The sequence below is a fragment of the Molothrus ater genome, chromosome 1, assembly GCF_012460135.2.
Source record: "Molothrus ater isolate BHLD 08-10-18 breed brown headed cowbird chromosome 1, BPBGC_Mater_1.1, whole genome shotgun sequence".
NCBI lineage: Eukaryota > Metazoa > Chordata > Aves > Passeriformes > Icteridae > Molothrus > Molothrus ater.
Genome location: NC_050478.2, coordinates 116070169 through 116086802, shown reverse-complemented (window position 1 = coordinate 116086802; position 16634 = coordinate 116070169). Strand labels below are relative to the sequence as shown.

Below are 16634 nucleotides of genomic sequence, written 5' to 3'. Positions count from 1 at the left end.
TTGAAAGAAGTTGTGAAAAGGCAAAGGAGAAGTTTGACAAACCATGTGCTTAAGAGTTCTTGATTTTCTCTATATCGCAAATATTTTGACAGTGCTGATAACTATTTTAAAATGTTATTAATGTATATGGACCTTACTATATGGCATCTGAACACTCCAATCTTCAAAGCTGCAGAATTGGCTGGACAGGGCGGGTTTTGATCATTAGTCCCATGGTGAAGAATGTGTCTCAGCTTCCTGACTTCTGTTTTTCTGTCTTCCAGATAGAGGAATTTCGAAGACTGAGGACTCATGTTAAAGGTGCTGAACTTTTAGAGGGCTCTGATGGAATCCTAGGAGATAACTTCAGACCAACTCAGCCACTTAGTGATAGAGTCATCAGGGCTGCATTTCAGTAGCAGAGGAAGAACAATGATGAATCTCAGTCAGGTAAGCAAAAACTTAGCAGAAAAATCAAAATTTTGAAATAATTTAGCTAAAGTAGAAAATGCACTTAATTTTAGCTAATGTTATGATATGTTGTCACAATTTTAAATTCTGACACTGTAATTTCTATTTCATCCTGTGTGTGTAATAGTTTGGTTATGTCATGATTTACCTCCAGCTGGCAACCAAGCCCCATGAGCTGCTCAGTCACTTTCATGTGGTGGGATGGGGGAGAGAATCAGAAGGGTAAAAGTGAGAGAATTTCTGGGTTGAGGCAAAGACAGTTTAATAGGTAAAGCAAAAGCATGTGTGCAAGCAAAGCAATGGAAAACAAGAAAGTTATTCACCACCCTCCAGACAGCGAATCACAATGCCATTTACATCACAATTACTTCTTGTAGCTTTTATTTCCTCATGCTGCAGTGAAGAAAAGCACAGCATACCTTGGTTATGTGGTATATTTCCCCAGCTACTGAGTTTTACGGGTTGATTTGTTTCCATGATGTCTTGATGTCTTCTGGAAGACCAGCCATTGGTGGATCTTTTCACACTGTTAAAAAAAAAAAATACAGCTTCATTTTAGAATAAAAGGCCTCCTTCCAGAACTACTACCCTTCTTTTTTTTTTTTTATATGCTGTTCTTCCCCAACAAGACTGAATTTTGAGCAACTCCAACAAAAGTACAAAACGCAACAAATTAAATTCTGTCTATGAAAAAATTACTATTTTTTCATATTTCATTCATCAAAGTAGTTGCTGCTTCTTTTCCACCTTCATTGACTCCCAGAGCAAGAATTTGAGGATGACACATGAGAAATACACATATGAACCTGCATTAATCCTGCTTCAGTTATTAAAACTTCTCATGTTATGTTCCCCCAGCCTCTATCTATTTTATATATAAAATAAATCCCCTCAATGTTCAACAGTTACTCCTAATCCTCATTATACTTAGTTAATGGATGTTTTGCTATAATGAAAAACCTTGCAAAGAGATTCAAAGAGAGTTGAAGTCCAGGGAAGTGGCTGAGTCACCATTTCTGAAGGCATTTAAGATGTTAGATGTGATTTAAGGGATATGGTTTAGTGGTGGGCCTGGCAATGCTGGGTTAGTAGTTGGACATGATGATCTTAAAGGCCTTTTCTAACTTAACAATTCTACTATACCAAGGCAAATTATTGCCTTGAAAGTAATGAGTCAGGGCACCAGCTTTATGGTTGATTTTGAAATGAAGTGATCCTGCTTTAATACAGGACCCTATTTACTGTTGAAATACATAATATAAAAGCCTCAGATTTTCTATCTTCTCATTTCTTCAAAGCTACAAAATAACAGATTCATCTGGGGTTTAATCTGGAAAGAATGCTGCTTAAAGGGTTTTGATAAACTGTTTTGGGTAAGGATATTTATTTTTTTATTTATACTTTAAATTCTTGCCTTCTCTAGTTTATGTCAGGGTCTGTAGTGGAGTTAAGCCCATACAGAGCATGCTCTGGATCCAGACCCCAGTTTCATGTGAAGTAACAAATGATCAGGCAGCAGATAACCCATAAAAGACTGATAATTCAGTGCTTCCAAAAGATCCATTAAAACAAAGTGAGAAGATTATCGTCCCTCTTGCATATGATAGAAATTATTAAATTGGCTAGGGCAATGGCCAACAATTTCATGGTCTTTCCATATAGCACAAGCATTTGATATAGTTATGCATCTAAACATGGTTGAAGGAAGAGTTTATTTGTATTTTATAACCCTATTCAATATCCGCATCCCAGAAGTTGAACAAAAAACCCAAAGCATTGGTCCCTTTTTTAATATTATTTTCTCATTCCCATATTTAATTTTGGGCATATCCCTAAGACGAATTTGCAATTACATGGTTCTCTGTGGTAACCAAATGTTGTCACTTTAATCTTGAAATGGATGTTTCAAATTCATCCCAGCTTCTGCATAAAAATTACTTGGGAAAATCGTAGCAATATTAAAGTACAATTTTTCTCAGAGAGTGAATAATGCCCTCAGGCCAGTGCAGGTAATTCAACTCTGTAACAGTGAAATTACTTGACACACTGAGTTTGAATTTGAAGCATGAAAGAGTTTTCTTTACAATGATGGAATTGAAACATAAAAATTTCCCTTTTGCTTTCATGTTTGAAATTTTATTACATTTGTCAATACTTACAAAGATTTTTTCTATGTAATAAGATTTATCTCAGCTTTGCTTCAAAAAATAATCTGCAGTTTTAATTCTCAAATGCTGGAATTTTTAATGCAAAATAATAGTCCTCACTGTCAGGCCATACTAATTATGGACACTCAAGCACTGAGGAAGAACTATGACTCCCAGCACAGTGTAGCTCACAGAAGAAATTACACTTGTTTCTCTACACCTGATTGAATTATTTATCAGAAATTCATTTGGTCAGGTCTTTTCAGTTTTTAGTGCATCAGCCCAAGTAGCACTGAACTAATCAAGTTCTTTGCTATCGAGTTTAGGGAGCTGAAAAAAATGAAGTGTAAAAAGAAATCACATGGCTTTGTTCACATTTCTTCTATGCAAAGGGATAAAAAGGGAAGGAAACAATCCTATTTAACTTGCAGTGATTTCCTCACACCTCTCCAGGAGGAAAGCGTTGAGGAACAGTAGCTCCTCACACAGACCTCAGAAATCCGCAGAAAGATTCCTTCCTTCACAGGAACAAGGGAAGTCCCTTAAGCTGGGACTGCTGGCATCAGCTGAATATTGCTGTGAGGACTCAGCATTAGATGGGGAAGTAATACTTTTCAGGGCAGTATCATCCTAGTGATTCAAGAGGAGCAGTTCTTCTTTTCAAAGAGCAGATTACTTTTTATTTTAAGGATCTGGTATGTCTTTAACATTACAATTACAAACACAATGGTTGACTTATTTTCTTACACTATGCCCCTCTGTCAAGGCTGCTGGAACTCCCATCAGTAAAGTTTTCAATATTTTTTTTAATTCCAAGCCAGTGTGGCACAGCCACCTGAAGAACCTTGGGGAACGTTAGTTTGCCATGACCTTGTTACTCTGCTGGGGAAAGAAGGACGTTTCTGTTAAGTGTATCCATAGGAGTAGAAAGAGGTTGTTTGAAAGGTCTAATTAACTTTGACTGAATCAGAATGCAGGCTCTTTGCGCACCATGCTCCCAAAGCTTCAGAACATCTGTTCCTCAGCCTTGATTTAAACCTTGACAAAACTGAACCCTTTGTGGCTTATGATCAAATGGCATATGTTGATCTTTGACGTAATTTGTTCTAATTTGTTGAGTAAGAAGCAGAGTTGACACAAACATTGAATATCACAGCTGTGTAATACCAGGGAAAGAACTATTTTTTTTTTTAATGTTCTTCCATCATGGAAAAGCCCAGATGTCAAAATATTCCTCTCCAGTTCTAAGACAAAGTTTGGCCAGGCTCTAAAGGGGGCCTTCAGGATGACAAAACAGATAGAACTCTGTAGCTTCTCTGCTCTCTTTAACCCAGTAGGTTTTAGAATAAGTTTGCTGCTTTCTAATTGACCTCTCCTGGCTCTGCTTCTTTTCTGCTGAAAAGGTATCTCTCTCAGCTATAGCTTGGGGTTAATGAGTTTTTGAATTCTGTTTTGGTAGGGTTTTTGACATGCATCCAAACTACATCCCATTAAATGACCTTTTCATCGTCCTTCTCCTGCCATTGCTGAAGTTTTAAAATACATTTCTTTTGAAAAAGCCATTTAAAAAATTTCTAACCTCTTTAAATCATATCCAGTACTGAAAGAACCAGTCAGGTGTTAAGGAGTTTGGAGTAAAAGCTCAGTACACATTTGCTTTCAGACATGGAAGGTTAAAAAATTGCATTCAGATTTAGAGAGTGAAGAACAATAGAATAACAGAGTAGTTGTAATTGAAAAGTGCCTCTGGAGATCTATTAGTTTGATCATCTGCTCAAAGCAATGTTAAGTGCTTAACACTGAGCCTAACACTTAAGGAGTGGGTTGCTCACAGCCATGTCCAGCTGGGATTTGACTATCATAAGGATGAAGACTCCTTAACCTCTCCTAGCAATTTGTACCTGTGCACTCCTGCAGGGAAAAAGGTTTTTCTTAATTTTAAATTAAATTTCCTGTATTTCAGTTGGTTTTGTTATCTTATTACAAAGCTCTCATACCTTCTTGGTGATTTCTCACAGGCAGCGCTGACTTCTTCTTCGCAGGAGAGTCAACAAACCCCAACTGCCTTCTCACCCACCTAACCCACTCTTTTGTAGCACTCATCTTCTTATTGGACACAGCTGTGGCCTATTAAGGGCAGGCCTGTTCCTAATCTTTAGTGATTACTACAGCTGCCACTCCTCAGGGGTGAGATTGCCTTCTGCACTATTCTCTTACATTCTATCCCTCCAAAAGCTGGTACCCGTTCACTCTTCTCCTTTCACTGGATGCAGCTGAAGATGCAGTCTGGTGTGGTCTTCTCTACTTGTTGTCATAAACTGTTTATACACGTTGATAAAATCCCTGTTGAAACACCTTTTCTGGAGGCTGGGCAGTTTCAGCTCTCTCAGCCATCCTTTAATGGCAGGTGCTCCAATCCTTTACTATGCTTGTAGCCTGTTGCTGCTCTCCTGTATGTCTGTGTTTCTTCTGAGCTGGGGAACCCAGGACTGGGCCCAGTGCTACAGATGTTCTGTCAGTGTTGCATTCTGTCATTTCCCACCACCTGCTGGCAATGCTTTTCCTGGTGCAGCCTTGGAAGCTGCAGAACTTCATTGTTGCCTTGGGTGCATTACTGACTTAGCTTGAACTTGATGTTTGCCAGGACTCCCAAGTCCTTTTCTGAAGGAAAAGAGAAAGGATAACATTGTGACTTCTTCAGTGTTAATGCTAGTTTCTTTTTTACTTCCTGCTTGACTCAGAACCCTTGCTATGGGCATTGAGCTATTTCTTGATAATTTCAGATGATCTTGGAATAAGATTTATAGTTACTATTGTTATACAGCAAAGCCTAACAATGAGGAAAACAAATGCTACCACTCTTAGGAATCAAACAACAAAAAACTTTAATCTTCCATTTCATTAAAGGGTATTTATTTGACAGTTGTAGGCTTGACACACTATTTCTCAAGATGTGAATTGTGACTATTCCAGAAGACTTGCACCTTTTCTAATGGATAAGTACTTTTCCAGTACCGTGTTCTTTACTGAAGACAGCATTATTTTTGGTTTCCAATGGATTTATCACCTCCTCTTTAATTCTTGTCACTTTACGCGTAGCTGATTTGATAGACATGCCTTTCCCCTCTTTTACATCAGTGGAACAGCTTTATCTGTGAATGAGCAAGACTTCTGATTTCAAACACTTGAGTATCAACTTGAATTTTTAATGATAGTGAACTAGGTATGGACTGCCAACGTGTCTTCATCCCTTTCTACACCAGGGTGTATACACATGATTCCATGCATAGAGTAGGTAAATGGCATTGCTCCTGTTTACTAAGAGGAGGTCAAATAGGTGCCTGTTATAGAGGTCATTGAAATCCACAAGACTCTCAGTAGAAGACTGTAAGAGCTTGTTCTAAAAAACAATTTTTTAAAAGAATATTTTCTTTTTAGAGTGATAAACTTTAATTTGCTTTCCTCTGAGAATAATTAATAAAATAAAGAATTTGATCTCCAGTGTGTTGCCTCAAAACTCCCCCTCTCAGACACAATTTACTTTGTATTCATGAACAATTATCCTCCAAGTGTGATGATGTCTTATACCCACTCCATCTACATACATACATTACTCAAGTTCTCCTGAACATTTTTTCATTTGTGACTGATTCAGAAATTCCCGAGAAAGCATCAATTTTTATATGGACAAGTGCATATACATACTAATACACACACATACATCTGTGGTAGGCTCAGACTGCAAGTAGCTGCAAGTTTATCCAATGTCTGTAAATTATGATAGCAGAAATTAATTCAGATTAAAAACATGCTTAATATAATTACTGTTTTCCTTGTTGTAAATTCAAGATTAGAGAAAACAATTACATGACATCATTAAAATAGCAAGGTTTTGCTAGGCCTGAGGAACAGGAAGGTGTAATTTAGGGTGGGAGGAATAGAGACTGCATTTCTGATGCTGCAGACACTCTCTGCTTGATACTGAGAGGTCTGAGCAGACAAGAAGAAGCTGGCACAGCATTAGTTTCACAGCAATGGGAGAGGGTGATGTGGTGACTATCTGGTGTGTTTTGTGACTGGAAAGTGCAAATTCCTTGCTTTTGAAGCTGCTGAGCAGCTCTTGCAGCAACAAAACTATGCTTCCCTTTCCCCAGGATATTGAACAGGGGATCTGGTGCTGCCAGTGGGAATTAACTAGTGCTGAACAGCTGGTGGTGCACTCTCCTCTTAATGGAATTGTGAATTATATGATAATAGATTGTAGAATACAAAAAACATTCAAATTCAGAGTGAGCCATGGAGCTGCACCTTGCCTTTTAGAAATGGGAAGGGTGATGCAATGCTATGGACTGTATAAACAGATCTCAGTTGAAATTCATATTTTAATGGACATTTACATTAGCAATCCACGTGTCTTTACTCTCAGTTTACTAGTAGCATTTGCAAGTCATGAAGTTCACAAATAAGTTGCTCTGCAGAAATTCTAGCACTTGGGGATTTTGTCCTTTCCTGTTGTGTAGGTCCAGAGCTGGAATAAGCTGTCAGCAGCCATGCATCATTAGGCTACTACAGCTGTTCTTATCATTTTCCTGTTTGAAAAAACCTGAGTCAACCTGACACAAATATTATCAACACTAGTTCTTTAGAAATGCAAACACCAATTTCCTAGATTTGTTGGAATATAAGTATTTATACGTCTTCTAAGTGAGTGATTTTTTTATTGGTTATTGTTTGTCTTCATGAATTTAGAGTTTGTGCTTAAAAGGTGATTGGTTTAATTGCTAAGTTCCAGTCTTTTAAAGAAACTGAACTTCATGTTATCAGGAAAACTGACTCTTGTTCTTCTGTATTTAACATCTAATGTCCAATGCCCAGCCCTCTGCTGCCACTTCAGAGTTCTTGAGAATGTACTTACACTTGAGTGCATGACTGTAGGAGAGACGGCCAAACACATTTGCCTTGTGAGTCACACACCATAATCAGAGGCCTACTGGAAACAAAATTTTTGGAGCCTTCAGGCAACCAAAAGCTCCAGGAATGGCTGAAAAAGAGTGCCTTTTGAGGCTGTTTTACACTACTTTTTTGTAATAGCAGGGGGTAGTGCACTGAGATTGCAAGTGAAACCTATATCTGCATGAATTTTTTTCCCCACTGCTGATGATTCAAATAAGTGACTAGAAAAACTCTTTTGTTACTTATGTGACATAGCTCTGACATGGGGGCCAGAATGTAGGGACTTGGTCGCCAGAGGCAGCCAAGAGTTGGTTGTGGTAGGTATTTATGTCCTTTTTGTGGTAAGTATTTATGTGTCCAGGCTAGAGCATCAGTATAGCAGGTGATCAAACCCTAAATGAGAAAGAAAACCATTTTGAGTTTTCAGAGTTAGTATCATAGTGGAATTGTACTTGTTCAATTCTTTACTGAGCTCTTGTTGGAAATAGATGAATTGTGGAGGAAAGGAAAATGTTCAAAGTCCCTTAGCATGTAAAGAAGCAAGGAGGAAAGATTGCTGTGCTTTTCAAAACTAAAAATGTCACAAGGTAGTCTAGGAATCAGATCCCTGCTTATGCTTCAAATAAGATACTTCATGCTGACAAGTGCTCCTAAATTTTGTGACCTGTGAGTTTCTACCAGCATCATACAGTCTTTCTGATTCATAATTCACTGTTATCATCAGCTTTTCATAAAAAGAGTTTTGAGAGTATAATTCCCAGCAGCTTACCATAAACCATGTATGGGTTGTAGACTGCTGCTTGGGAATTGATAATGCAGCCAGGAGCCCAGAGTGCCTGTCATACAAAACACCCTCACAATGTGTTTATTAACAATCACAACACACAAGTTAGAGTCTGAACACGCACTGAAACTCTGCCATGGTATTTTCACTTATGGGGAAAATGCTGCAAATTAGTGGTGAGTCAAAATAGTGGGAAGCTTAAATCATCGCTGATAAAGCTACACCCATTTTTAAAAAAAGAGAGTGGTTAATATAAAATACAATGTAATAGGCTCTCAATTATCAAAGATACTAGAAGGACACAGAGGTACAGATGTCTGTACAATACAGAGAAGAAAGCCTGCAGTATGCTTTCCTCCTTCACCAATGTTGTGGAAGTGCACTCTGTTTCACCTGGATGAAATCACACAGATTTAAGCAGAACATTATTACTCCATTGAAACTGAAGATCCAGGTCGGCCCAGATCCTTACTCTTATTGGAACTTTTTAATTCCGATTATTTTGTATGGATAAAAGCAATGCAAAGAAAAATATGCAAACTCTTGCTAAGCAAACAGATGTGATATGTAAATAAATAGCAAATGAAAGCTTTCAAGTTATTTGGATTACTGAAAATGTTTTTGCCACTGATACTTGCCACTCAAGAAACGGAATGCCAGCACTAACTGCTGTTAGCAATGTTTTATGGATAAGACCAGAGTTTATGACAGAGCAGTGCTACACAACAAAGGTTTCTTTAAAAACATTTATACATCCCTGTAGCTCAAGACAAACAAAGGTGTATTTTAGTTAGACACATGTAGCTAAATGCCCACACAACTTGATTTTGATTCAATAAATTGTAACCTTTTCTTGGAAGGAATGCAAAGTGTTTCCAGAATGATAAAGTTTGATAAGGTACTCAGCCCTCTTTTCTGAGACTCTCTGAATCCACACCTGGCTGTACTTTCAGGTGCTGTTTTTAGGAAGGTGTAGGATAAAGGTAATGTTTTGTCAGTATTATACTGGTTTTGCTACCTATGTCTTTTGCTTTTTTTTTAAAACTCCTAAACTTTTTGATTCATCATAATGTTAAGGAGGAGAAGGCAAGATCCTTCTATGAAGAAAAAGGGCATTGTGTGAGACAATGGGGGGAAGGAGTATGGTAAGACAAAAGAAGTGAAAAAGCTCTCCAGGAAAGAGATTGACTCCTTTTAAGCAGCAGAATAAAGGTTTTGATCTTGTATATTGATCTTGACGTAAAACTGCTGCAGTGGGACATCTTACTTCCTCCATATCAGATGGAAAGACAGATTATTGTGGACATTCTATCTAATTTCTCCCTGCTCTTTTATTTGCACTTTCTCAACACTTTTGGGAGACTTTGAAAAATAATCCTTTTCACGGAACTTTTCTCATATCTTCTCTTTTAAATATTTTCTTTCTATTGCTATAGGAACATTGGAACCTTTGGTTCTTAAAAATATCCTAGCTTTGCTCCTTATCTTTGCTCCTACTTCTGCTCCTTGTTTCTGAGATAAAATTTATACTGTTCCATTTGTCCCAGTTTTGTGCAAGAAAACTTTCTCTGTGAAGAATATAGGTGCATAAAATTTTGTATATGAAAGAATTAGATATAAATCTTCTTGGAAAAAGAATGATTTTTTTACATTCTGAGGTTGAATTCTGAGCTTTGATTAACCTTGTTAATAATTTTTTTTCTAACCATGGGCATTGTGAAGAACTCTCAGATTTTGCAGGTATTTACACTTTGTGGCACTGATCTTGGAAGGTTTTCTTTGAGAATAATTATGTGATCTGTAGAGGACTTCACCAAAAAGTAGGAAAGTTATTACTAAACAAGAATAAACAAGGATAAACATTGATAATAACAAACATAATAACGAACAAGGGCAAACATGGATAATAACACTACCAATATATACAATTAGTCTTTTTTCAGACAATACATTAAGTATTTCTGTAACAAACACAGCTGAAATCTTCAGACTGGCTCATAATTAGGCTCCCTTTGAAAAGAAATTCGTTATACAATAGGTACCAAATCCCAGTTCAACTTAATTTCACTGACTTTTGGACTAAAAACATTAAGCTTGAACTAGCTAAAAATGTACAAAATGTGCATTCAATTAAAGAGTAATTAGATACTCAATCACCCTTACATCACACTAGGGATTATCCAAGAAAGAAGAGAGGTACTACTCGCTGCAGTGTGTAAAACAATTTTCTTAATTAGTTTAAGCACTAATTGAGATTGAGGGAGTGTCACTGTGTCACAGCATTAGTTTACCTAAATGGAACCTTAAAACCACAAAGGTTTTGGCTTCTTTTGAATTGTCTCACTCGGATTGTTCAGTTTTATTCACTGATCCAGTACCTCTGGCCACAAAAATGGAAACTTTCTGTTCAATTCGGGGAGGGGGTTGGTTGGTCCCTGCACGCTTGTATCAATAGGCAACTGAAAAACATGCCAAGACTTTTTCCAGAGATGGAGAATAACTTACTATTACTTGGTTGTTGTTTTGGGTTTTTTTTTATGCTACACCTACATATACCAAACCCCAGGAAGAGCTGGGAATCCTCTGTGCTGTTATGTGGAGTGTAAAACCCTTTCACTGCTTACAGCCTGCCTTAGGAGGCAGCTGGTGGAAAGCTCTTCAAGGGGACCATCAAATTCTGCTGCTGCCAGACAACGTGGCTGTCGTGGTTTGATGCTGACACAATGCCAGTGTCCCCATGATAATACCTTTTCCCTGGTGTCTACTGTGAGATGGGATCAGGAATAGAGCAAAGCAGGCTCCAGCTTAGGAATAGAAAGAAAAAAACTTTATTAACTTACAATATATAAAAGAAACATGCAGAACTCAGGAAAACCTTCCAAACATTCCTCCTCACCCCAACCAAGTTCCCAATACATCACAGTAAGACAGAACCTTAGACTCTCAATTAAGTTGCCACCCCTCAGATCACCAACTCTCGGTCCATCGCCACCCTCCAGATAATCAATTCTCAGTTCATCAAGGGGAGAGGAGTCCCTCTTGTGCCATAGGCTTCCCCAGGAAACACAGCTGAAAACTCGTGTGTTTCCATGTCACTCGTGGCACCGCCCAGAGAACATCTGCCATCGTGACCTCTTCTTTCCATGTCCAGTCCTCTCACCACTGCACATGGACCAGAGCTGCTTCTAGGGTTTCCTTTTAAGGGTGCTTTGTCCAGTTCCAAAAAGAGCACAGTCTCTCACCTTTGGGACACCTGTTCCCCCCAAATTTCACCCCCTGGGGCCGAGAGGTCTCAACACTGAACCCTCTTGGCTCTGAGCCATTACCTCCAAGACTTGTGTCCAGAGGCTGTGAGGGTTAGCCCCCCTCCATCATTCCTTGGTCGATGACAGGATCATGTGAGAAGGATCCCAAATGCCTCGCTTCAGTGCCATCCAGAATTGTAGCCTCGCCTGCAGCATCCCAGAGACGGCTTCGGGGGGGTATTGAGTGATAACCAGGGAGTATGTGGAAATCACAGGTTGTCTCGAGGGTAGGCACTGTCTTCTTGGCAGCACTGCTGGTTACTGACAACCTTTACACCCCCTTCCCCTGTCAGGACCAGAGCAGGAATTCTCTGGAATGAGTTGACTCTTCCTGCAAGCAGTTGTAGCCCCAGGTGACCATTCGCACACTAGCACTTTCAGATTGTTTGTGTGTACACACTGAGCTATTGTTAGCACTATAATAACCCCAAGAAAAAAAAAAAGAAATTATTATTACAACAGAATGAAGCAGTCAGACATTCTTGTGCCCACTGCTTCTGAACTGAGAGCACTGGGGCAACCTGAGCACCTGGATTCTTAAGGTTATGCCAAAGCACATGAATATGTGTTTGCATGAAATCAAGTACTGATTAATGCTGCTAATGAATATTACTGCTGTTGGGAGGAATTGAGTGATTGCTTTCTATCCTTTGAGCCCACCTGACTCCCATGAGAGCTGGTACTCAGCACTTCCCTTAGTAAGGCCCCGAAAATAGTAAATGGTAAAAAGTTTGCTGTTACCAGTATATTTTTCTTTCTAGTTTACTACTCATGAGCACCAGGTTATAATCAATTACCAGACTGAAAGCCAGTTTTAAAACTTTGTGTTAAATTAATAATTTTACCACTGCATTTAACTTTGCATTTTTACTGCCATTTCCTCCATTGCTAGTAAATCTTGCAGCACTGGCTTTACCCTAAAAGAGAAGAATTAGTACCATTATGTCACTGAAGTATATACCCTGAAACTGCTCCCACCTGCTGTCATGAAATCCCAGCTTTTAGTTTTCCCTGTCTTCCTGGCTGGATATAAACAGTCTTTCAGACCCACTGCAGAGGAATTTCAGTAACATAATTGTTCCATTCTCTTTTCAGAGAGGGGGAAGACAATGCTCCCACAGTGCCCACAGATGAGAAATGGAAACTTTTGAGACTGCTGCTTCAGTTGAACCACAAAGCCTGTATTGTTTGTCTTCATCTAATTCAGCCTTGATAGACAGCTGTGACAGTTGGTCTGTCCACGTGGTCCAGGGAAATTCTGGGAATGGGCTGTACATTAAAAGATGAAAACATATTAAATCTTCCAATTCACACTGTTAACTATTTTCAAATTGTTGTTATCGTTGCTTTTATTGCTACTTTGGCATAGCATTCAATAGTCATCTGTGATCCAAATAGTACTGATTTTAAACTTGGTATGAATGCTAATATGTAGAAATATCTATTATTGTTTTGAATGTTAGATTTGCTTTTATTCCATATCATCTCTTGTGCTGTCAGTAGCCATTTTTTCTGTAGAAGGGAGATGCATTCTACAAAGGTAATGAAAACACTGTTTGTTCAAAAGAGCATTATACAAATTCAGAATTAATTTTTTGGCAGAAAGGAGAACTTCTCTGCTAGACATATGCCCTTGACATGATTTATCTGAATAAAGCTGAATGACATTTGCATTACTAGGAACCTTACTGAGAAGAAGGACAGTTTGGAACTGAGTAAAATTAACCAATATAACAATAAACAGAATTGTCTGGATTATTTTCTACTTGGTGAGCCATGGAACTTTGCGATATGGTGTTCAGTTGAGGCAGAAAATTTTCAGTCTTTTTTCTCCTGTGAATTATGACAGTTCTATTTGTTTTGTACACTGCTGAGGATGGTGGTCTGGGCACTTACTCTGCATGTCCTGAGCTGGCTGCTCAGCATGGAGATTGCCGCGCTGGGCCACTCATGACTTACCTGACAGAGAAGATAAGGCAAGGGTAGTCTGAACCAGCTAGTCAATCTCATAGCTTCTAATTCCTGAAACACCAAGAAAACAGCAAGCTCTGAAGGACAGAGTCACTAATGTGAGAGGCAATAACTCTGATCACCATAGCTATTAGTGAGGTCCCCTGTCCTAGCATGAGGGACATTGCAGAGATCTGTGTCAGTGGAAGAACCCCAGAGACACAGATGGCAACTTCCAGTCTGGGGCACAAGGAAGGTGCAAACTGAGGGCTCACAAAGGGGAGGCCACTCCCTTGGAGCAGATCAATCACCACTCACAAAGTCACTCCCAGGCAATGGTAAATGCAGAGTCAGAAGGCGCCCTTAATCCCCCTTGTCAAGGGTTATGGGCAGAGCTACTGCTGAATGACGAGTTATGAGCTCTCTGAGTAATTTATGTGTATATTAGGGGCAGCAAAAACAACAGGGCAAACCAACCCAGTGCATGTGAGCTGGGTGAAGGGAATCAGATACTACTGACCACCTAAGTGTTTGTAACTGGGTGTTCTGCAGAAACACATGCTTCCTTTGGAGATAGTCTTGGTGCATTGCAATAAATACATAGAAAATGTAAAGCAAGCAGCCCACCATGAGGTCATTTGTTCATCTGGGCTTAGCAGAGTAACAATCAGCATGTTGTTCCTTGGGTTTAGAGAAACTTATACTTCCTAGGGTTATCTCCATCTCCTGCCCACACTTAATGAAGTATAACCCCATTATCTATATAATGGGTTCAAGATTTCAGTGCTGACCAAAACCACACTTTCCACCTGCAGTGTCTGCAACACGTGTGTGTAGCAGCTTCCCTGGCTGCTGCCTCTCTTCTTCAGCAGTTACTCCCAAGCAGCTGCAGCCAGAGCCCAACCCCAACACCTGATTATCAGACCCTGGCTTCCCACTGATCTGCATCATACCGCAGGGCAGGAGAAGTGTCTGCTGCAATGGCCTGGCTGGACTGTCTGTAGCTTTTGACAGGAGCCTGATAATTTGTCTTAGTTGTCAGGTTTGGTACTAAAATCTTGGGAAAATAAAACAAAATCTGTGAGGTGGAAGTCAGCTGTTTTCTGCCAAGTGAAGGTCTGTTCTTGTCTCCTTGCACCCAGCAAGGAATGAACCCTCCAAAAGTGGAGTGACCCATGTTGCTGACCTGACAGTTCTCAGGTTATATACACAGCTCATTCAGATCTTCTCCCTTTGCATAGAACATACTATTAACTACTGAGTGTTAACTGACAGGAACTGCAGTAGTAATATGGCAAATATTGACATTATGATGAAATCTGAACTAGATTTATTCTCTAAATAAACATGTTCCTTATCTTGGAGCTGGCTGATATTCTTGTGGCTGTGAAATACAGATACGTTGCAAAGCAAATGATGTAATGTCTCCACCAAATAGTCCATTATTTCCTTTTCCTGTGCTCCCTTCCTGTGTTTGCTGTTCTTTCAAGCATTGCCTTGTGCAGTGAAATTCTAGTCATATAAATACTACTACTGAGGAATTGAAGTTAGTAAATTTGTCTCAACACTTGTCAGACTTTTTTTTCCTAGGCTTGGCTTTGAAAGAAAAATAAAACCCACTGGTAAAAATACTTATAGCAGTTATGTGTCTTAAAAACTGGATCTAATTATAACAACAAATTCATTCACAAAACACACCCATTACAGATTGATCAACCCACATTTGTTGTGTGTTGGGAAAAGTTAAATTAGTCTTTCTGGTTTTGGTAGGAATCCACGTGGAGGAATGTTCAGGAAGGGCTCTTGGTGTATTATTTCAGTTACACTGTACCCATCAGAGGTTTTATTGAGTGTGGAAAGGCTCTGCTGCTCTCCAATTGGAGTTCCACATGCCTACCTCTGTATTAATATTTTTAAGAAATCATAAAAACTGATAAGGGGGTTCTGAGGGTAGTGTAAGACTGTAAATTAATAATTTCCTCTTCAAGCCTACAGCTACTAAAATTTTGAATCAGTTTGCTCTCTGGAAGTATTTTTAAAGGTAAATGTTAATGGACATAATGCTTCATGTAATTTTAGAGATTTATTAGAAATGTGAATTATAAGTTTCCAAAAGAGGTTGAGCAATTGCACACTTGCTGGTCACAAAAACAATGACGTAATACTTAAAAACAACTTTGTGCTTCATCAGGCAAAAGCTGGCTCCACAGGCTTCTGATAAACTGTAAGAAGGCATTGGGAATAGGAGGAAATCCAGCTCTTGAGAGAAGAAGGGTGAATTGGGGCAGATGCCTGCTGTTGGTGATCATCCATCTGCTGGTGATGTGTTCTTTAGTTTCCTCTGTAGTTTTCTGGAGCTCTCAGAAAAATTTAGAGCCTTTAAACTCTTAGTTTAACTTCTAACCATGGTATGATGTGCTTTGTGCTTTTGGCTGGGATTCTGGGCTTCCACTTCCTCAAATTAGAGGAGCTTCTTAGACAGCACTGTGCCTCCCTAACACTGCCTTTTGCCCTGCCTCCCACCTTTTCTTTGTGTGAAAATTAAGTCATAGATAGGCAAACCAGTAAATTCTAGGCCTGATCCCAAAATATACCTGGGAGGTAAACAGGAATAAATTGGTGTGAGTTAAAGGATAGGCTTGATCCCAGACATTGCACTGGCAATTGTGGGGTAGTGGCTGTGTATGGAAACAGTTGTGAGGTAGAACATGAGTCTAAGAGGAAATAAGAGTGGTCTCTGGTCAGCATCCTGGTTTGTATCCTAAAGGCTGACTCATCTGTGTTCCTGACTCTCAGAGGGTAATTGAAGACTGCTGTTGCTGAGGAGATAAAAGTGCTTAACAGCCAGGTAACATAAAGAAAAAATAATTTTACTGAGAAATTTCAGCTGAATTTTGCTGAGATTGCAGAAGGAACAAGGAGAGGAGATCCATGCACCTGCAGCTTCACAAGAAGTCACACCAATCAGCATTTTCCAGACCCTGCCAGGGTGCAGCTGCCATAAAGGCACAGACTCTCCAATTGAGTTTGACTGGTGGGCACAGC

The 16634-nt window shown here is 39.2% G+C and overlaps 1 protein-coding gene across 1 annotated transcript in view; it reads left to right on the top strand.

Moving 5' to 3' along the window:
* The window catches only part of CA8 (carbonic anhydrase 8), a 36358-nt gene extending 35942 nt beyond the window's left edge, over positions 1 to 416 (top strand). Inside the window, exon 8 of the mRNA XM_036406988.2 lies at positions 264 to 416. Within this exon, the coding sequence (XP_036262881.1) occupies positions 264 to 398 (135 nt within the window). The 3' untranslated portion in view covers positions 399 to 416. The remainder of the gene's footprint in view (positions 1 to 263) is intronic.
* The last annotated feature ends 16218 nt before the right edge of the window (positions 417 to 16634 follow it).